This window comes from Theropithecus gelada, chromosome 9 (assembly GCF_003255815.1).
Source record: "Theropithecus gelada isolate Dixy chromosome 9, Tgel_1.0, whole genome shotgun sequence".
Lineage (NCBI taxonomy): Eukaryota > Metazoa > Chordata > Mammalia > Primates > Cercopithecidae > Theropithecus > Theropithecus gelada.
In genome coordinates, this window is record NC_037677.1 from 56,347,651 (window position 1) to 56,370,448 (window position 22,798).

At 48.6% G+C, this 22,798-nt stretch overlaps 1 protein-coding gene across 49 annotated transcripts in view; it reads left to right on the forward strand.

Moving 5' to 3' along the window:
* Positions 1–11,993: 11,993 nt before the first annotated feature.
* KCNMA1 (potassium calcium-activated channel subfamily M alpha 1) overlaps positions 11,994–22,798 on the forward strand; it is a 755,234-nt gene continuing 744,429 nt past the window's right edge. For 38 of the 49 annotated variants that reach the window (XM_025395810.1, XM_025395843.1, XM_025395820.1 and 35 more), the window contains exon 1: positions 12,970–13,338. In XM_025395810.1, the coding sequence (XP_025251595.1) occupies positions 12,970–13,338 (369 nt within the window). Of the gene's footprint in view, positions 13,339–22,798 lie in introns of all 49 variants that reach the window. The other 11 variants (XR_003121084.1, XM_025395840.1, XM_025395842.1 and 8 more) reach the window with 2 other exon arrangements.

The following is a 22,798-nucleotide window of genomic DNA, read 5'->3' on the forward strand; positions in this document are numbered from 1 at the left end:
GGAGTGTACTTGTTTCTTACTGTTGGCACTTTGGACCCCGTTATATTACAGGCATAATATCTCTGTGCTTTGCTAGGGAAGTGGAGCAACCCAGAAGAGGCCACTGGCTTGGGCAGGTGATGTCCCTTTCTCTGCCTTGTTTCTTAGGTCTCCCTATGTCTGTCCTTCCTTCCTTCCTTCCTTCCCTCCCACCCTCCCTCCCTTCCTTCCTTGTCTTTTTCTTCTTTCTCTCTTTCCTTTTATTTTTTACTTCTTTTCTTCCTTCTCTTTCTCTATCCTCCCACTTCTTCTCTCATGCCCCCTCTTTTGTATCTGTGAGTTTTCTCATAACTTGACCTGCCCACCCCACCACCTTTGCTTTTCCCAAAGGTGCAGTATGGCACCTGCACTTGCCATTCTCCCTTACCCCTGCCATTCTCCCTTACCCCTGCCAGCCTCCTGGGGCCTCCAAAAGTCCTGGTTTGCCTGCTTCCCAGGGCTCACCCAATAGAGCTTCTTCACAGCTTCTGTCTTGGCCTCAGGCTGTGTCTGAGACTGAGGAGCTGTGAGGTACACCTGCTGAGTTTAAAGCCTCCTGCCGGGGCATCTCCTGGGCTAATGGGGTGCCCTGGCCCCTTAGGGTGTGCAAAGGTGCAGATGCCATGGGGCACACTCCCTGCATGCCCCCCATCAGTGAGGGGCTTCTGAAGCTCTCTGTGCTGATTCACAGCCATGGGCTCACTTGGCAGTGGGGCTCCCAATGGGGGAAAGGGCCCCGTGAGCCTCAGAGGCCCAGATTAGCATTTGAAAGAAAGGTCAGCAAGAAAGGATTTCCTACGCCTGCTGGGAGCAGAAAGGAGGATGGTGAGGAGACTTTACCACCTGCCTGGTTCCCAACAGGCTCTTCTGCTGGCCAGGTGGCCTTTGAGAGGACAGAAAGCACACCAGATAAGGATTCTAACCTCAACTCAGTCGCTGGAGAGCAAAGAGGCTTTGGGCAGGTAATTAAACACCTGTAGGCTGCACCTTCCTCACTCTAAAAAGAGAAAGTCAGACAAAGTCTGTAATATGTTTTTCCTTCTAGAATTACAATGGCCCAGATGGCAGTGGGGTCAGAGGTCTGGGTGACCTCTGATAATGCTGTGCACTGACCTTGAGTCACTCTGTGTGTGACTTTGGACAAGTTGCTTACTTAACATCTGTGTAGTGGGGGTGATACTTTATGAGATGGTGTAAGTTTTTTTTTTCTTTTTTCTTTTTTTTTTTTTTTGAGACAGAGTCTTACTCTGTCGCCCAGGCTGGAGTGCAGTGGTGTGATCTCGGCTCACTGTAACCTTCATCTCCCGGGTTCAAGCAATTCTCCTGCTTCAGCCTCCCGAGTAGCTGGGATTACAGGTGCCTGCCACCACACCCAGCTAATTTTTGTAGTTTTTTAGTAGAGACGGGGTTTCACCATGTTGGCCAGACTGGTCACGAACTCCTGACCTCAGGTGATCCACCCACCTGGACATCCCAAAGTGCTGGGATTATAGGCGTGAGCCACTGCGCCCAGCCTCATGTAAGAATTAAAATGAGTAGGAAAGTAGTGCTTCCCAAAAGGCAGGCTGCTTGACCTCACGAAGTACAAAGGATGATTTGAGCTTATACTTCGGTCTTGGCACTCAGTGGGAAAGTCATGCCCTGTCCATTTCCCTCTCTAACCTTATTGCCACGGAGATGGTCAGTGTGCCTGGAACATCTCTACAACACGTACCAATTTCTCCTGTTACCAAAGGGAGTCTAGGCTTCAGATGGAGGGCTTTCATCTGAAAACAGCAAGCTCTGATTTTATAGCATTATTTCCATTTATTATGTTTACATTTACACTTGCCTTCTATTTATTTCTAATGTATTTATGTTTTGATTTGTTACTTATTTTTATTTTATTTATTATTACTGTAGTCCCCCTCTTATCTGAGGTTTTGCTTTCTGCAGTTTCAGTTACCTGTGGTCAACCACGGTCCAAAAATATTCAATGGAAAGTTCCAGAAATAAACAATTCATAAGTTTTAAACTGCTGTCATTCTGAGTAGTGTGATGAAATCTCTCACCAACTGCTCCGTCCTGGCTGGGACATAAATCATTCCTTTGTCCAGTGTATGCACCACCCACTACCTGCCTGTTAGTCCCTTAGCAGTGTTCTCGGTTATCAGATGGAAAAACTAGTATATACTGTGTGTAGAGTTTGGTGCCATTCGTGGCTTCAGGCATCCACGGGGATTCTGGGAATGTATGCCCTGCAGATAAGGGAAAGACTACTGTATTTATTTACCTGCTACTTACAGCGATGCAGGTTTTCCATGAAGATAGTGGTATAGAATTTCCTTTTGAAATAAATTTAGGTAAATAAAGGTAGTCTATTGAAGACAAATATTAGTAAGTAATTGAAAAGGCAGTATGGCGATATGGTCAAAATTGTGAAGGTGGTCTAAGTATTAGGGAAATGTGTGCATTGAATTTTGGGACATGTAAAGTGCCCAAGATGGTCTCTGGCCTCAACTATTATTCCACTAGAAGGAAGCGCATGCCCTGCCTACATGCTTTTTCTTTGCCTACCACCTGAACTCCCAGGCAGTGCTGATCTCACCAGTCTTCATGGAAGAGCCAGGGAAGACAGAGCCGAATGAGCCCTCTGGGCAGTGCGATGTGTGCCTGCATTCTATTTAGTCTGTAGATTGGTTCTGACTCAAATAATATCCCCCACTGAATTTAATGGAATGTCATTTCAATGGGCCACCACAATATGAACCATTGAAGTTAATGAAAAGTCATTTCAATGAGCTACCAGATTATGAACCATTGAATTTCTACACTAATGATAAAGGGGCTGGAATTCCCTTCTGGGCCATTATACTTTAAATAGAATATGTATTACCTTCTGAAATAAAAGCCACTTATGCATACCAACCCATCTATCTCAGTAGAGTGTCACCAAGACAGATCTTGATAGAAGAGCCAAGAGCAAGTCAAATGAAAAGCTTTAAGCCCATGACCATATATCACCAGGGAGTTCCCAGGGCTGCTAGAGCAGTTTGTGGGTTGCTTTGTTCAACTTACAGCTTTCAATTTTGTTATTAGGAGAAAAGAACAAAATGAGATTTATAGATAACCAAAGGGATGTTTTTGCATGCTTTCAATCCAGTGTAGCATCTTGCAGAAAATGCATTTTGCACAGTGTCCTGGTGCTCACAGAGGCTTTCTCTGAAGGGAAGTTTGAGCCACATGCTGGACAGTGTCTGCCTCTAATAGTCTCCCTGTTCCAGCTGCATAGTGCTGTAGGCAAGCCATCTTTCTGGAAGCATCTAAAGTTTGTGCTTAAATAAGCCCATGTCAGAGGTCCTCAGGGAGAAAGAGCTGATGAGGCACTCTGTGGATGCTACCAAATCGTAGTGGCTGCAGTGCCCAGAGAAACCGGAGGTAATTTCTTTTTGTTTGGACTTTCTAGAATGGCCAGGCAGATGGCAGGGTCTCTCCCACCTTCAGCTCTCTTTCTGGATTAGTCAGATGGCCATGCAAAATCCACTGGGGAAATCACCCTGGTGGGAGACTCAATAACTCCGGTTCTAGCCAAAGGTGAGGATCTACCTCTCCTTCCTGGCTCCAGGCAGCATTCTTAGAATGATGTTTCTTACATTCTGGAACTCTTACAGTTTTCTGCTGAAACATGGCAAGCACCTTCTACTAGGACTTTTACTGAACTTCCCTCTTGAACCCAGAAACCAGTTTATTGGTCTGTATTTATGGCTTATTTTTTTACAGGACATTGCTAGATTGGGTTTTTGTTCTGGAAGGACCCCTTCACTGTTTTATTATCTACCCCTATAGCCATTAAAGTACCAGAGATTGCCAGCTGGATACAACACACCCAAGTGAAGCCATGAAAAGGTTTCAGGACAGCAGAGCTGGAAGCAACACCCTCAGCTCCTGAATACACTTGCAAGGCCCTGAAAGATCTGAGGTTCCTCTTTAAGGGGAAGAGCCATCAAGCTCCAGATGATCCTCAGTGAGGGATATTGTCCTCTCAATATTCAAGAGTCACCTTTCCACAGGGGACCTCTAGATTGTCCATTAGTGGGACATGTCAGAGGCACAATCCTGCCCCTGTCTCCCTTGGACCTGGCTGGATACCACTTTCACCAATTCATGGAGCCAAGTCAGCCCTGACAGCTAGCAAGAGGCTAAGACCCATAGAACCACCACCGCCCCTCTGTCAGCAGGAAGAAGTTGGAGAAGACTGACCTTCATCCATTTTCCCCCAAAGATTTAGGGTCTTGGACTCTTGAAGGGTGAAGTGTTACAGTAGGTAGCCAGTCAGGTATGAGCAAGGCAGGAGAGGGTTCCCCGCAACACACCAGGAGTGTTGGGGAACCATCAGGTGATGGTCAGTGGGTTAACTGTTTCTCTAAAGTAATAATTTGTCACAGCCAGTGAGAGGGAACAGCAGTCTCCTAACAGATATAAAACAGCTGAAACTGATCAGTAGCTTCCCAATAAGGTCTCAGGAGTGGGGAAGGGTAAGGCAAGATCTTGGAAGTAGGCCAACATATAAAACCCTGTATTTAGTTGGTTCTCATGCAGCTAATAAAGACAACTGTGTAATTTATAAAGGAAAGAGGTTTAATGAACTCACAGTTCACATGGCTGAGGAGGCCTCACAATCATGGCGGAAGGCAAATGAGGAGCAACATCATGTCTTACATGGCAATAGGCAAGAGGGCTTGTGTAGGGGAACTTCCCTTTATAAAACCATCAGGTCTCATAAGACTTATTCACTGTCATGAGAACAGCATGGGAAAGACCCGCCTTCATGATTCAGTTCTCTCCCACCGGGTCCCTCCCATGACATGTGGGAATTATGGGAGGGAGTTACAATTCAAGAGGAGATTTGGGTGGGGACACAGCCAAACCATATGAAATCCCAAGTCAAGAGGTCAAGCTGTGTACTTGGTTTCTCAAGCTGCCCACTTGACCCTCTTCCTTTCCTTCCTTTCCTTACTGTTCTATGGCTTTTAAATAAACTTTCACTCCTGCTCTGAAAAAAAAAAAAAGTTTGTCTTTGCAAAAATATAGCAAAAGCAGAATTTCCTGGTTTCACAGAAAGAGCCTTACCTCTCATAAAAGCATCATGGTTTATAATTTTTTAAACCATCAAATGATCGTCTCATCTTTGGGAAGCAGGGTGCTTGGCAGCTGTGGGATACCAAGACTGAAGAAGGGATGCATCTTCCAGGGAGGCCATTGTGACATAAAGGGCTTTTAAAAAAATTCCATTTTTATTTTTGATTTGAGGGTGCATGTACAGGTTTGTTACAAGGGTATATCGTGTGATGCTGAGGTTAGTGCTTCTATTCATCCTGCCATCCAGATAGTGAACACAGTGTCCAACAGGCAGCTTTTCAGCCCTTGCTCCCCTTCCTCCCTCCCTCCTTTTGGAGTCCCCAGTGTGAGTCTATTGTTCTCATCTTTACGTCTGTGTGAACCTGAGAGTTGGTTCCCACTTATAAGTGAGAACATGGGATATTTGGTTTTCTCTTTCTGTGTTAATTCACTTAGGATAACAGCCTCCAGCTGCAAGCATGTTGCTGCAAAGAAAATGATTTTCTTTCCTGGTTGCATAGTATTCCACGGTGTACACATACCACATTTCCTTTATCCAATGCACCATTGACAGACATTCAGGTTGATTCTATGTCTTTGCCATTGTGAATAGTGCTGTGATGAACATAGAAGTGCATGCATTTTTTTTTGGAGAATGACTTATTTTCCTGAAACAAAGGGATCTTGTTTTGGAGAACATTATGACAAAAGCAGACACCAGGAAAGCAACTCAGAATTGGAATTAAATGAAACTCTTAGAGATGTTGTACTTCCTGACTTCTCTCCTTATTCCCAAGAGTGTTTGTAAGTGGGAAGGATGATCTCAGCATTGTTCTTACTTGCAAATGTTGCAAAAACTACCAGGAAGAGGCAGGAGTAAGTCCCTTGCTTCATCTGCACAGTCCCTTAGGTTGTGGTCATTGGATTATTTTGGAGCACTAGGAGTAAGAAGTCAAGTCCTGGATTGCCCAGGCATTGAACTAGAGCTTTTGCAAAGATTAAATCAGGAATACTCTAAGAAAAGGATTAGAAAGCTTTTTGGTCTGTCAGTCAGGAAGACAAGTTGTCTAGCACTGAGGAAAATCTTTTCCCTTTTGGTGCCTTCTTCACCCACCAGCAAAAATGAGTGGACTAATTTTTGCCCTGCCTACCTCCCAGAGGCAAGGCCCACAGTAGTGGTGTTCTGCTGGGGGAATGGTGACACTGATCACAGAGAGGAAAGGGAGACAGGAATCTGCAGAATCGTTATTCTGGAAGTCCTGCAGAATGGTGGTGAAAGGTGAATTCTAGGCAGGGCATTGTCCATGAGCTGTGCCTTCTTTGACCTAGCCATGGATGTCCTTTGGGGAATGATGATGTTCTTGCAACTTCGTATCTTGGCAGGCAGGTGGTGCAATGATTGAGGAGGATGCGATGAGACCACAGTATTATTTTCTCAAAACATACTGGCTTTGATGTGTTAGAAAAGAAGAGAATTACTTTGCAGGTAACATGCCCTGGCTCAAAACTTCTTCATCACAATTGGCTGATCTGAGGCCGGTGACCTGGGGCAGGGCTGGGAAGTATCCCATGGCCAGACTGACTGCCACAGGCACCTCTTTCCTACACACACCTGCTCTCCCGAGGCGCTGGAGCCAGGCTGGAAGCATGCCAGTGGAAATCTTCTGGACATCTTTTTTGACAACTAGAAGTCATTTGCACACAGTCTTACAACTTATTTAAAAACACATTAAACTTTGGAATCATCTAAATGCAGGAGTGTGCCATCTACTGAAATGTTATTCAACTATCATTTTTTAAAATAGTGTTTTCCATGATATTTAATGACATAGAGAAAATGCTAACAATTTCATGTTAAGGAAAAATCGGATAAAAGTTAGATATTTAATCTAATCCTAATTTTGCAGAAATACACACCCAAGAAAAAGTTATGAGAGAAATATAAAAATATTAATAATGGTTATTTTAGGGTGGTAAGATTCTAGGTGACATATTCTCTTTTCTTGTCACTGACTTGAAGCTTATATGAAACTTTTATATTCAAAAGTTTATAATACATATGAATTACTCTTACAAGCAGAAGTAAATGTAAAATAAATATCTATAAAAATACAAGCACCTGAAAGCTTGTTCTCTAAGTCCCACTCTCCAGCATTATAAATTACAAAGAGATAAATCACTTGAGAGGTAACAGACTTTCCTTGTCATGCCAAGTAACCTGACAGATCTAAATCTCAGTTTTCTCACCTGTAAAGTGGGAAAATAGCTAAAGACCCCCCCCCCTTTGTTTTTTTGAGACAGAGTCTCATCCTGTTGTAGTACAGTGGTGCGATCTTGACTCACTGCAACCTCCATCTCCCTGGTTCAAGCAGTTCTCCTGTCTCAGCCTCCTGAGTAGCTGGGATTACAGGCATGCGCCACGTCGCCCAGATAATTTTTGTATTTTTAGTGGAGATGGGGTTTTGCCATGTTGGCTATGCTGGTCTCGATCTCCTGACATCAGGTGATCCGCCCTCCTCAGCCTCCCAAAGTGTTGGGATTACAGGCATAAGCCACTGCGCCTGGCCACTACTGCCCTTTTTTACTTCATAAACAGACTGTGAAGACCAAGGGTGGTTAGAAAGAGGGATACTGCTGACTTTAAAAGAAAACACAGTGGTGATTCAAGGAAGGGCAGGGTTACTGGTGGCAGTAATAGTTGAGATCTGACATCAAGTCATAGTAATAATATGAACTTTGTTAGCTGCCTTCATCCACAACAGTTTATATGCTGGTAGGAGTGGTAATTAGATAATTCATACTGTTGAAGCTGTAGGGTTTTGTTGATGTTGTTTATCATTTTTTTTATGTCTATGGTGTACATGATGTTTCAAAATACATATACATTGTGGCATGGCTAACTTAATTAACATATGTAATACCTCACATACTTATCATTTATCTGTGATGAGAAGACTTAAAATCTCTTAGAGGTTTTCAAGTATACAAAACATTGCTATCCACAGTAATCACCATGTTGCACAATTAGATCTCTTGAAATCATTCCTCCTAACTGAATTTTTGTATCCTTGGACCAACATCATCCTGATCCATGCCTCCTTCCTATTCCCTGTAGTTTTTTTCCAGCAGGGTTTTCCTCTTTGGAATTTTCGTATCTCAAATTTCAGACTTAAATTAAGCCCCTTTTTTGAACATTCATGAAATAATGTCATGTGCCAGGAAAATCCACCAGATGGCGCTAGATCATTTAAAGAGTCACCGCTTGGCCTCTCCATCGCAAAATCACCAAGATTGATTGTATTGGAACTAGGTCCTAGTATTGGAACTAGGTCCAGGTTGGAGGAAAAGAAAATCCATTGCACATTAATTGCGATGCTGGGCCAACATTTCAGTAAATAACCTTTTTTGTCTTCCTTGGCTTTTACTTTAGTCCCTCTGCTTTTTTAGTATGTGTGTTTATGCACTTCCTTTTATTTCTTTTAAATCAGTTAGGGTTGTTCAGATCAGAATACTTAAGAAGCTTGAAACCGCTGACTTGCTTTTAGAGCTGCCATAGACACACATGCATGTGGTACAGAGGCTGCCCTTCTCTCTGGAAAGCTTTTGAATGAATTTAGAAATAAAAATAAGGCTCGTGGTGTTTTCAGAACAGAGGGTAAAGTTTCTACTTTTGTTGAGGCTTTCAGTTCTTGTGCCATTGAACCTCAATTTCCAGCCTGCAGACACACCTACATTAGGGGAAGACGTGCTGGGCTTATAGTGCTTCTCTATACCTTTCCCATTTCCAAGGCTGTCCAGGGACTGGCAAGAAAAGGAGTGGGCATGAGTGTTGGGTAGTCAGAGAGCTCATTTAGGCTGGAGGGGCTCTGCTGTGCCCTGGACTCTGGCCACAGCCTGGCTGTGGACATGCTGTGGACAGCATGGCATGGGGGTATGTGCACATGCAATTATGAGCTCAGGGGTCAGAAGATCTGGTTAGACTTTGGGTGTCCATTTTTGGGGTCATAGCAATTACAGTTAAGATCTGTATAATATTTCCTTCCTACCTTTCCTCCCTTCCTTCCTTCCTTCCTTCCTTCCTTCCTTCCTTCCTTCCTTCCTTCCTCCCTCCCTCCCTTCCTTCCTCCCTCCCTCCTTTCCCTCCCCCTCCCCTCCCTCCCTTCTTCCCTTCCTCCCTTCCTTCTTTTCTTTTTCCTTCCTTCCTTCCTTCCTTCCTTCCTTCCTTCCTTCCTTCCTTCCTTCCTTCCTTCCTTCCTTCCCTCCCTCCCTCCCTTCCTTCCTTCCTTCTTTCTTTCAACACAGCTTCACTCTGTCATCCAGGCTGGAGTGCAGTGGTGCAATCTCAGCTCACTGCAACCTCTGCCTCCTGGGTTCAAGCAATTCTTGTGCCTCAGCCTCCTGAGTAGCTGGGATTACAGGCATGTGCCACCATGCCCAGTAATTTTTGTATTATTAGTAGAGATGGGGTTTCACCATGTTTGCCAGGCTGGTCTTGAATTCCTGACCTCGGGTGATCCGACTGCCTCAGCCTCCCAAAGTGTTGGGATTACAGGCATGAGCCACTATGCCCAACCTTCTTTTTCATCCTCACATATAACCCTTCAAGGTAGGCAGGGAAGTTTCTGGCTTTATTTTGATTGTATAAATGAAGAAACACATCAAATCAAAGATACCTAAGTTCCTTTTAAGTTTGAGGTTCCATCTGTGCAGAGCCTTTTCCTAAATTTGTAATGCCAGGTTCCAAGTTTTCTGGAAGTGGTGCAAAAGTTTGTGAACAATGTGGAAATGGCCAGAGAGAACTGGGCAAAGGCCTGGGAATGTCTATTTCTGATGGATGGTGGCACTCTCTCAGTGCTTACCAGCCAGGCCATTTAGGGAGGTGGTGAGAGACTGGGGACTGTAGGAAGGGAAGGATATTGACTTCAACACTGAGGGTCTCTGATGAATCCTGACTAAGCCAAAGCTTTGAATAGCACAGAACTTGCTAAAAGCTTCAATCAGCAGAGGCAGGGGTGATGGAGAGAGCAGGAGATGGCATTTGAGGGGCCTCCCAGCACCCTCTCCAAAGATGCTGAGGTGATGAAGGTGATGATGGAGGAGAAAAAGCTATGGATCCTGCAGTTGGGGTGATGGAAGTCACAGCCATCGTCTGCTTACCAGTAGTCCCCGAGACTGGCATTTCAGGGGAATCCAGGCTGTAGGTGACGTCTAAGAAGGCCCCAGAGGGGATTTGCTGGTTTGCAAAATTTCAGTTTTGTGGGTGAGGGAATCCATTCTGGAGGTTTCATATCCCACTGGGGAGACAGTCCTATCCTTTGCTGTTCTTTTTATGTTCTGGGTGTTTTATTTTTAAGTTTCAAATCTTGGCCTTGAGTTAAGGAATGTCCTTAACTTTCTTGGCATGTGCTGAGGCACAAAAGCAGCAAAGTACAGCCATTGTGAAGGCTAATAAATAAAGGAACCTCAATGCCACAGTCACCTTCCTGTGCATCCCCACAGCACTTCTGGGTCCCACTTCCCCAGCCCCCTACCAGAAAAGGCCCAGGGCCTTTGCATGCTTGGGTCTGGTGTGGCACGGATGCATTCAGAGTGGCTGAAAACAGAGGCTGAGGTTGGAGATACCATGGGATAGTATGGAGAGGAGGCTCAGACAATTCCATTTTCTGGAGCACACTCTCTGCAGCTCCCTTTTACATACACTGCTTTTTGAGAACCAAATACTCAATAACACTCACCTCATTCCATTTTCTCCTTTGACTTTGGCCTTGATTCTTTCTTAGTGGATGTGTACCCTAAATCCAACGAATGTATTCTGAATCAAGCAAGAGAGAAACTTCAAATATCCTCTGCAGCCTCTCTGCCCAGCTCAGCCTCCCTTGCTCGCTCTTCCTTCCAGAGACCTCCAAGGACAAGGGCAGGGCTGATCTGACTCCCACGGAGACAGCCTCAGGTGTAAAGCTAAGGATGCTAACTTGGGCCTTTTCCATGGCTGAAAGGAACCTGAGAATTCCAATTAGGCTTAAACTAATGAGCTGGAAACTTTGGGGAAACCACTGCAGCAATGAGGGAAGAGCGTGATCATCTTCGATTTATTTAGCCCTGGAAAAACTTGTGGTCCAGCTGATAGCACGAGGAGGGACAGTGTCCAGGGGTCGCAAAGTTTCCGGAAGTGTCGGAAGGGGGATTCCCCTGGTGGTGTACGGAGACAGGCTACAGAAAAACACGGACTCCTTCTTCATCTTAAGCGCGGAGAAGGGAAGACCCTAAATGGGGAACGGTGAGCCCGAATGAAGTCTGGAGCCCCTCTTCCCCCATCTGTTCTCCTCACAGGATGGATGGAATCTGAGACTATATGAAAGGAAAGCAACCTTTTAGGGAACTCTGTTGTCTGTTGGGGCCTGCACTATCCCCAGGTCAGGTCGTCCTGATCATCTCTGCCTACTCTCTCTTGGGCAGCCTCTGTTGCTAATAAGGAAAAAGGAGAGAAACCACCTGCTGCTGTCAGAGGCCAGAGACTACCCACCGGCCTTCCTGACCCTGCCCTCAAGCCACACACGGGACATTGGGCACATAGGAAGCAGGGAGAAGAGCGAAGTAGAGGGTGGGTCGCTGTGTATATCCTGGCGTAGGGTCCTCCTCAGTTCCGAAGCCCGAGGGTCCTGGGGCGCTCAGTCTGTGGAATCGAGTTGACAGCTGGCACTCCTCCCCTACCCACTGGGGGCTCTTTTGGGAAAAAAACGGCCTGACTGGGGCGCCCCGCCATCCTCCCCGGGTACCCCACCGCTCTCGGCTGGGGGCGCAGCACCTTGGAGAGAGGCGCCTGGCCCTGCGCCTGGGCTGGGGGCGCTCTACCTGGCGCCCTGGGGGTCAGGGGCGCGTGCCGGGCCGCCGTCGAGGGGCCCTGCTCGCCCCTGCCCAGCCTGGAGCCCAGGCGAGCCAGCGCGGCGAGCCTCCTCCCCTCCCGCCTCGGGCGTCCTGAGCCCGCGCCCGCTCCAGTTGCTGCAGCAGCTGCTGCTGGCGGCTGCGGGGAGCGCGGGGCGCGCGCCGAAGAGGCTCGGGCGGCGAGGACGGAGACGAGGAGGAGTCGGAGGCAGCGAGGAGGAAGAGCGAGCGGAGGCCGAGGGGCTCAGCGGCGTGGCGACAGGACTCGGGGTCCGGGGAGCATGGGCTAGCAGGCGGCCACGGCCCGGTGGCCGGACGCGGTGAACCTGCTGCGGCCGGGCGCGCACTGGGGCGAGGAAGCCTGAGCCGAGCGCAGCCGGGAGAGGAGGGCTGGCGCGGGGGCGCCAGGGCGGAGGGGGCCGATTATCCATTATTAACGCGTTGTCGCCTAATAAGCAGAGAGCGGCTCGTTAGCCGCGCAGGAGGCGCGCGGGGAAGGGGGGTCCCCGGCCGAGCGCAGCGCACACCCGTGGCGCACGGCGGGCGGCGCGGCGCCGAGGACACCCGGGCCCGCGCGCGGAGCCGGGGCGGGCCCGGGGGCGGCACAGACCCCGGGCGCGGGAGGCCCGCGGCGCCCCCTGGGTCTTGGAGCTCGGGGCCAGCGCAGCCCGGGGCTAGCGGGGCGCGGGCCGGGGAGGGGGAGCTGCCAGCGCTCTCCATCCCCCTCCCCCCCGGGCGGGCCGGCGGCCGGGGGGAGGGCTGGCGGCGGCGGCTCGCTGTATATATCTCGGCGCACCCCGCCAGGTCGCGCACAGCGCCCCGAGCCCAGGCACCTCCCCGCCCCCCTCCCGCGCTCCGCGGCGGCGGCGGCGGCAGCAGTAGCAGCAATATGGCTGTTGATGGGTGTTTGGGGTGGCGCTGGCGGCGGGAGGAGCTCCCCCGAGCCCCTGCGCCGGCTGCCCGTTGCTAGCTATGGCAAATGGTGGCGGCGGCGGCGGCGGCAGCAGCGGCGGCGGCGGCGGCGGCGGAGGCAGCAGTCTTAGAATGAGTAGCAATATCCACGCGAACCATCTCAGCCTAGACGCGTCCTCCTCCTCCTCTTCCTCTTCTTCTTCTTCCTCCTCCTCTTCCTCCTCGTCCTCGGTCCACGAGCCCAAGATGGATGCGCTCATCATCCCGGTGACCATGGAGGTGCCGTGCGACAGCCGGGGCCAACGCATGTGGTGGGCTTTCCTGGCCTCCTCCATGGTTACTTTCTTCGGGGGCCTCTTCATCATCTTGCTCTGGCGGACGCTCAAGTACCTGTGGACCGTGTGCTGCCACTGCGGGGGCAAGACCAAGGTAACGCGCGCCCCGGGCGCCCGCCCTCTGCGCCAGCCCCGCCGCTTCTCAGCGTCCCCTGCAGCCCACCTCCTCGCTCCGCGCCGCGCAGTGCCTCCCACCATCCCCGCCTGCCTTCCCCTCGCCGCCTTCCCTTCCCTCGGCTCTCCCGGTGCTCTCGGATCGGGGCAGCGGGCGGCGCGCCGGGGGTGAGGAGTTGCCCCCAGCCGATGCGCTCCGGGACACGGACGCCCAAACCTGCCCTCTTGTTTATTGTAGGGTTGTTGGCGGCTGCGGCTGGGGCCGGGGTGGGGAACGCACAGTCTTGGGTGCCGTGGTGCGGGGTAGGGAGAGCCTACCCCTCGGGGACAGAGGGAGCTGGGGGCAGCTGGGTGCGTGTTCTACACCGCTCACCTGCTGGGGCTCGGCTCCTGGCGGTGGGCGAGAGGGAGGACATCCGCCCATACTTTAGGAACCTGTTGGGGAGATGAGTTCCTGGGGTCAGAAAGAAGGGAAAATCCTTTGGGCAAGGGAGAGAATAATTTTGCACAAGGGAATCCCGGGGGAGGAGCATGGCCCGAGATAGCAGGGGGACTTCGAGGGGCGAGAAAAGTTGGGGAGATCCATCCCAGTATTGGGGGCAGCCCATGGGGCTGCCACTTTCAGAATGTGTTGAGGTCGCATATCTGATGTAACCTCCCACTCCGTCCCTTAGGTGCTCTAGTGGAACATACCCCAAGTTCTTCGGCCTCTGTTCCTTTGCCCCCAGGCCACCCACTTTGGGTCCCCGGAAATGCCACCAGCAGCGCGGAGCTGGAGCGGGGGTCCACCTGAGGCCGCGGTTTTACGCGGAGCTTCTTCCCTGGCGCTCAAGGTGGCTAGATGTCGTCGGCTTTAGCTATTCCTGGCGCAGACGCCCACCAGCACTGAGGCTGGCGACACCTTCGATGTATGGTTGCTAGGCTCACTGCCTGGTCTGTAGTCGTGTCCCTAGAGATGTCCTCCCTTCCCCACAGCTACTAGCTGGAATGGGGGGCCCGACACTGTTTAATAGAAAACTGCAGAGTAAAAAAGAAAGAACTGGAAAAAAAGAGAGTGACCCAGCTGCCTTCTTTCTGAGTAATTCCCATCCTAGGAGACTTCACAGCACGAACCGTTTTGGAGGGAAGGGACATCCAGGGGAATAGTGCAGGGTAGATGCACATTGCAGCCTCCACATGTTCACATATTTTCTAGTAAAGTTAAACTGAGGACCCCTCAAACTTCCACAGGGCACAACTACTTGTAGCAGCCTCCTTAGCGGCTGAGAGAAGTAGGGAAGCCAGGGGCTATGGGTGAAGGCTGACTATGAAAACACCAGGGCGAATGGAGGCTCTCTCTCCTGATCATTAATTATACATCCTGTTGGGTGCTGGAGCTCAGCTGTGTTTTGTGGCAGCACATTTGTGTTTTGGAAAATACTGGTGTATTGGAACAAAGGGAGAAATATGAAAACCGTCATTCTCTTCGTCATTCTCTGACTTCTCCGGAGGCCTGCAGGTGTTGGCCGGAGAGTTTTCTTTGGAATTACCTTCTCAGCCGTAGAGGTTCTTTCTTATTTGTTAAGGGGGAAAACCTCTCACCTGCCAGAGAAGCCCTCAGGTTAAGCAAAGCCCTATACACCAGATCCCTGCCTAGCCTTCCTGCTGAGAACAGCTTATTCCTGGAGCCTTCAGATTCCCACATTCCCTCTCTCCATCCTCCTCCAGCTCCCCCAACAGTCTCGGGAATTTTGTTCCCCGGTTTACTGCGATTCAGCGACTGTCTTTAGAGGAAAGATAGCTCACAGTTGTGTGTGTCTGAAACGTTCCCTAGATGGAGTGATCTGGGTGAACTTTTTAACAGCTTGCTTTCTTTCAGGCAGTGGGCAGTTTTGATCATAATGAAAACTTTTTCAATGATTCAAAATAAGTTGTGGTGTTTTTGTGATCCTGGGGTCCTAAACACAGCTTCCAAAATATTTTTACGCTAGGGAGTACATAAATGCAATTGCTGTGTCTGTAATGAAATGCTAATCCCATTGCACACACAAAGGATCTCCTAAATGATGAGCAAGCATAACTTCTGTCAGTTTACTCCAGAAAATAGGTTTTTGGCAACGATTAGAAAAAACAATTCATAAATATTTGGCTATATTTTGTAGCTCCAAGACCTGCTGAGTGGACATAAATGGAAGTTAGTTGCTATAAGAAGTCCGCCAGGGATGAGAGGTGATGGTGGTTGGTTCGGAAGATGTGAGGACAGTATAGAATGAGTGCAGGTTCCTTTTGATACCATGAGTCCATTTTAAAGCATGCCCAGAATCTCTTGATATCTGCCCCTAGATTCGCTCACTTAAGACATAGGTAGCCAGCTCATTATAAGCAATAATGGTAAGTTAAACCTTTTAAAAGCTTTTCTTTCTATGCTTGAGGTCTGTAATTTTATTGCAATTGTGTATGTGTGTTTGTCTTTTGTTCTTTTTGCTTTCCAAGTATTTGGTAGTTTTGTCAAGACTCAATACACAGGCATGTATTGGCTTAAGTTTAGAATAATAATTTTTGTGCTAGATTTCCCAAGAAAACATAGGCTGCCTTTCCAGAAAATTCTACCAGCCCTCAGATGGGTTCACCCTCACCATCCTTCAGCCCCAAGATGGCTTGATCAAGAGCTGGATTCCAGAGGAAAGCAGGTCTTTTGTAGCATCTAAAATTCTATGGGAGATAAAATTCAGCAAGGACCTCCAATTTCATGAGTGTTTGGTCTCTGGGATTGCACCATCCTTTTGGATCAAAGGAATCCAAGACTGTGGACATTCATCGTGGGACATCTCTTCATTAGTACCTCTGGTCTCTGAATCTCAAATAGTGAATGACTTTAGTCTTTTGAAAAGAGTGGCATGTGAACTTTTTCAGAAAGTGAAGAAGAAAACATTACAATTTCCTCCTGTTGGGAACTTGGTCACAGTTATTCCAGTACTGTGTTCTTTGCTGTACTTTTTCACATTGTTTTTTTCTTTGTGGGATTTCATCAGAGCTCTCTATTCACTTGGGTGTGACATTGTGAAGTTCAATCCTGTCGTAGACTATATTGAATAGGGAGCTGCTCTGATAGCCTGAATAAAGCCATGACTTTGAAGAAGTTATTTAACCTCTCTGGTGTCTCTCTTTCCTTATGTATAAAATGTGGGGATTGAATTCTGTGAGTTCTAATGTCTCTTCCTGCTCTGTGATTTGATTTAGGAGAGAGGGAGAGTTGAGGAATGAGGGTTAAAGTTTCTAGCTCAGAATGTGTTTTGCAATCCCTCAGCAATTCTTCTAGGAATTCAGCCTTGGGTCAGTTACATATCTTTATTTCCATCTTCTGCTCGTCTTTCAGCATATGGTCCACTTCTCTTTAAATATCTGGGGAAACTGAGGCCAACTTCCTGCTGGAGCTGTGGTTTGCTGAGGGGCCTGAGTGTGGCTGGGCATAGAGTTATTTCTATTCTCAGTTTGAGCTGCTGTCCTTGCAGAAGCTTGGGCTTGATCAAGGATGGTCTGCGTGTAATGAATTATCGAGATGTTGTCTCCATGGCTGTGCCTGAGAAAACAACACGTTTTCTCTGTCAGGCTCGTGACTAATGTAAATATCAGATCCCATTACAGCTTGGTAATTACCCAGGGTCTGGCCTGACGCATTCAGTCAGGGTTGGAGCTTCGGTGCCATGGAGCTCTTGATTCCAGATTGGCCCTGGTGCCTCATCTCATCGTGTCCTGGGGATTGGCTGCACCGGATGACCTTCAGATACTCCTTTTTGAGCAGATTACTTGGGGTGGCCTTGGAGGAGTTCTCGGGTTCCAGTCATGGGGGAGCTCCAGCTGGCCGCCCTTGTCCAGAGAGCTTGTCCAGAGAGCCTCATTCCTGGCTCTCTCTTTCTCCTTTTTTCTTTATTTTCTTGAGACGGAGTCTTGCTCTGTTGCCCAGGCTGGAGTGCAGTGGCGTGATCTCAGCTCACTGCAGCCTCCGCCTCCTGGGTTCAAGCAATTCTCCTGCCTCAGCCTCCCAAGTAACTGGGACTACAGGCACATGCTGCCACACCCAGCTAAGTTTTGTATTTTTAGTAGAGATGGGGTTTTACCACATTGGCCAGGATGGTCTTGATCTCCTGACCTTGTGATCTGCTCACCTTGGCCTCCCAAAGTGCTGGGATTACAGGCGTGAGGCACTGCGTCCAGCCCCTCGCCCTCTTTATGGAAATGCACATTTTAGTACAAGACTCTGCAATCGGACAAACCCAAGTTCAAATCGTGGATCCCACATTTATTAGCAGGGCATCTTTGACTGCCAACCGTGTTGAGCTTTGATTACTTCACCCATACCAAGAGCATACTGATGCTTACTTTGTAGGGTTCTTATAGGGAGCAGGAATAATGGTCATATAGCACCCTGCAAATGCCAGGCACTTAGCAGGGCTCTTGTAAGTGGTAACTATCATAGCTTCACGAAGTGCTGAATTTATTTTCCCTTTGATTCATTGAACTTTTAGCCCCTGAAGGGCTCAGACTATAACAAATACAATTTTTGAGCCAAAAGGAGCCTTCAGATCCTGAAGTATACTGTCATAGGTCCAAAAACCAGTTAGAGTAAGACTGAGACATGGGCTTATCGCTCTTGGCTATTGCAAGGCTAGAAGGTTAAGGCAGGGCAGCAGAGGTAGGCTCCATCGATGAGGTCCTGGCAGGATGGTTACAGTTTTGATGGTGGGGTATCAGTGGACGAACATTGACAGTATGCGGGACCAGGAGCTGCCGGGCTGGCAGAAGGGAAACACTGTGGCGTTTGGTGGGCAGTTGTGGTTGTCCAGCATTGTACCCTTGAGGAGGGACAAATTCCACCCCTGTTATCCCAAGTCCAGAACGCATAGACCTGTCTCCCCAGTGATGTCACAGTCTCTTGGCCAGGACACTCACTGTCTACCTAGACCAGCTTTTCCAAGACACCCCCTCGGCCAGTGTTTCCCAAAGTGTGTTCTGTGGCACACCTGCCTTTTAAATTACGTTGTGAAAAAAAATCAGCAGGCATGGCATGGCTGAGCTTCCCCCTTTGGAGGGTCACATCACAGGCTTGGCAGCATCCTGCTGGTAGAGAAATTGGTTAAAATGCCCTCAAATGTGCTACCTGTGAGCAGTCTTCCTCTGGTGTCAAGGCTGCTGTGCAGTGCCCAAGGTTCAGCCTGTGATCCTGGGCAAAGACATCATGCCTTTGTGCCTCAGTTTCCTCACCTGCAGATTGAGGTCTATGATAGAGCACAGTCTCATGGGGGTGGTTTTTTTCACCAACCCCACTTTATAGCATTTCCTAGGAGGACACTAGGAACCTATGGCCTCCTTTTGGGAGCCTTGGTCTAGCCCTGCTTCCAGGTGCCCAGGAGACTTGACCAAACATACATCAGGAGGAAAAGAAGAGCTGCTTGCCCCCTGCTGTTTGGCCTGGAGGATAAAGCATTCCAATGGGAAGGCCAAATGGACCTTCTCTTTGCCTCACGGCTATTTTGTTCCCTGGATGGGGACATTCACTGGGTGGCTGATAGCTAGGAGTAAGTGCTTGCTTTGGGGCTGTCTCTCTCTGTCTCTCATCAGGGCATGAGAGACCTGGTGCAGAAACAGTTACATTGGCATTAGATTGCAGTGCCAGGACCTCCTTCCCAAAGTGGGTGTCCCAGCTCACACTGGCAGTGACCATGCTAATCTGTGAATCACAGCAGCCAGCACCACCTTGCTGAGCTGCAGATCCCTTGGAGGGTTGCCTCTGTGGTTCCAGTGAAAGGGCTGTTTGTGCTGTGATGCTGGCCCTGGGCCCTGTGGGGAACACTGGGTCCCTTGGAGACATCCCTGGGGATCAGGCAAGGCCACGCCTTTCTGTGCACAGTCAGGGAGCAGATCAAGGGTGTCTCTTTTAGAACTGCTTCTTGGGTGGGTGGAACCCCATGCATCAGGCACCTAGAAAAGGAAACTCGGGGACCCTCGGAGGCAGGGGTGTCCTAGTACTGTGGACAGAAGGCCCGGGGAATGTTCAGTGGGGATATCAGATCTTTATCTTCAAGGACTGGAGAGTGTCTCTAGGCCTGGGCTTCTCAAACATTTTTTTGTTTTTGGACAGGGTCTCACTCTGTTGCCCAGGCTGGAGTGCAGTGGCATGATCACTGCTCACTGCAGCTTCAACCTCCCAGGCTCAAGATGATCCTCTCGCCTCAGCTCCCCGAGTAGCCAAGACTATGGATGTGTGCCACCACGCCTGGCTAGTTTTTCAATTTTTTATAGAGACGGGGTCTCCCTATGTTGCCCAGGCTGGTCTTGAACTCCTGGGTTCAAGTGATCTTCCCATCTTGGCCTCCCAAAATGTTGGGATTACAGGTGTGAGCCACTGTGCCTGGCTAACTCAGACTTTAATATGCTCAGGAATCACCAGGAGCTGTTAAAATGCAGGCTGTGATGAAGAAGATCCAGTGTGGGACCTGAGATTCTGCTGGTCTGGTGAGACACAGGCTATGCTGATGCTGTGCAGACCACACTTTGAGTATCAAGGATCTGGTCCATCCCTCAGCCTCCGGGCAGTCCGTCCCTGAAGATCGGATTATTTTTAAATATGGAAATTCCCAGCTCTTAAAGGGGGAAGGGATGAGAAGCAGAAGGTTTGCTGTGCCAGACCATTGGGTGGAGAAAACTCCGTTCAGGCCAGGGTAGCTGTGGTACAGGCTGGGCTCTTATTTGTGAAAGCTGATGGTTCAGGTGCCTGCTCCTAAGGAACCCATCAGCACTGTGGATTTAGGGTTGGGTTGTGGCAGCCAGAATAGTGTTTATAGGGTGTGGTCTGCGTGTTACCCACCAATGTGTGGGCTCTTCCTCGTGCCAGTTGGTCATTCTGCAAAGGGTGTGACTTCCCGAAGTCCAGGAGGGCAACCCAGCCAAACCACCTCCTTGCAAAATTAAAGGCTGTGGTGTTACCAGGGATGCACTGCGGTGATGCTCCAGGCTGGCTGGGGACCACTCCCTCTGGAGTGTTTGAAGTCAGTGGGCATCAAGACTGCCAGCCTGATTTTCCGTAGGGGCCTGGGTGGGCCTTCCCAAATGGAGGGTTCAACCTCAAAGAATTGGCTGAAGAGCTGCCCGTGGAGTGACTGGGGGACACAGGTGGAACCGTGCTATGCGGCCCTCCAATGCACTTCTTAAGAATTCCAGCAGACGAAAGTGAAAGTAGCTCCTTTTCTCACCATACAAGGGTTTTTCACAGCTCACACTGTCAGGGACTTTTTCCATGAGATGTACTTTTAATGTTGTTTCATCATCAGAGGGGAGAACCATGAATGTCTGCAGCAGGCAGAATGAAGAAGGACTTGGCATTGTGGCCTGCACACAGTAGGCCCTTAAAGAAGTCTTCTGGTTATAATTATTGTTGTTGTTTTGGCTTGTGTTGCATATTAAGTGCATACGATGTGCCAGAAACCAAGCTAGGTGCTGGGGGAAAAATAAGTAAGACCCAGTTCTGACTCCCTGCTCATTAGGACTTTTATTAGTACTTGACAGGCTGAGCAGAGGAAAAAACAGTTATCTTCTCATGGAATATGAACATCTGATCTTTGAATTGCCTGCAAACTCCTTGAGGGCAGGAACTGAGTCATACAAATGTAAACACACATACATGTTGGAAGGCTCTTTCCAGTGGTTAGCTGGGGCCTGAATGAGAATGCATTGGTTGGGGGTGGCAAATATATTTTGCTGCTTTTTTGGGTAATTTGTTAGACACTATGGAGAAACTCCTGGTGAAAGGGATGGACTTGGTTTGTTGACAACATGGTGCTTGAATCATTCGTGGATTTTAATTATTCATGCCACCTGGTCTCTCTTGATCAGTAGCTAACAAGGATTTAGTTCATAAGGGGCAGCTGTTTGTGAGGTGGATGAGTCAGGCAGAGGAGGGAAGGGCAGTTTCAAAAGAATGGCTGCTTTAAGATGTAACTTGCCTTGTTTTTGGCATTATTTGGTGATTGTCTTGGGACATTATGTCTAATTGCCAATCTGGAAATGTAATTGGCACTCCAGGCCCAGAATGGGTATACTTAACATTGTCAAGCTGAGCCTTGGAATCACCTCCCTGTAAGATCTCGTTACCTGTATGACTAATACTTCTTCACGTGGCCAAAATCAAAATTATTTAACACATCTCATGTGTTTTCTATTCTTTATGCTGTTTCACTGGCCTCTCTACCAGATTTTCTTGGGGACTCAGATCCGGTGGACTCTGGGCATTTCAAAGCGAATTCACAGGAAAGCCTGAATTCCAGCCTTCTCCCCCACCTCCTCTCGCTACAGTCTTTCTTTTACATCCTCTTTCCTTAGTGGCTCGCATTCCTGTGGGTTTCTGTGGAAACTTGGTGCTATTTAATTTTGGTTTCTAGCACAATAGGGAGGAATACTTCAATTTGGGGAAGAAGTAATTAAGATAAACATGTAGATCTCCCCATTATCAGAGTTGACTTTTACTTGGGGGAGGGGTGTTTTTTTAAAAGGAAAAATAGGATTTTAGACTTTTTTTTTTTTTTTGAGACAGAGTCTTGCTGTGTTGCCCAGGCTGGCAGGCTGGAGTGCAGTGGCATGATCTCAGCTCACTGTAACCTCCTCCTCCTCCAGGGTTCTCGTGCCTCAGCCTCCCGGGTACCTGGGATTACAGGTGCATGCCCCCATGCATGGCTAATTTTTGTATTTTTAATGGAGATGGGGTTTCACCATGTCGGTCAGGCTGGTCTTGAACTCTGACCTCAAATGATCCACCCGCCTTGGCCTCCCAAAGTGCTGGGATTACAGGCGTGAGCCACCGCACCCAGCCGGATTTTAGGTTTTTGATTTGAAGTGAAATTAATTTCCATCTGTTAGCTGCTGAAGTCTGGGTCCGTGAGGTCTTTTGCAAAAGAGTTTTTAAGGCAAGATTGTCAGTAATATTCTTTCCAGGGTCACTTCTAACTGTACAAAACTGTTCAGCCACGATGGGTCTGCATCTTTGCACATCATTGTAAGCCAAATTATCTACAGGCTGTTGGGCTGCCTGTATGTGCATTTCAAGTTGGGAGTATAAGATGAGTATTTATTTTATTTTCCTGTTCCATGTCTTATTCTAGATCCTTCATCCCGTTTAGAGACTGGACAGTCCTCTCTGTCTTCATCTTTGGGAGTGAACTGGGGCTGGGGGGTGGGATCGAGAGTGGCCTCTGCTGGTTGGGGGCTTCAAGTTTGTAGTTTAGTAGACAACAAATAGCGACCTGATTTAACAAGTGCAGAAACGCATGGAACTATAAACTCACAGAGGTGGAAGGAAGCTTTGGGGCCTCAGGCTCTGTGTGCTTCCTCCCCAGTGCTGGAAGCCCACCTACCAGTGTGTTTATGATCTCCTGAGGCCACCATTCTACTGGGGACAAACCCACCTTACG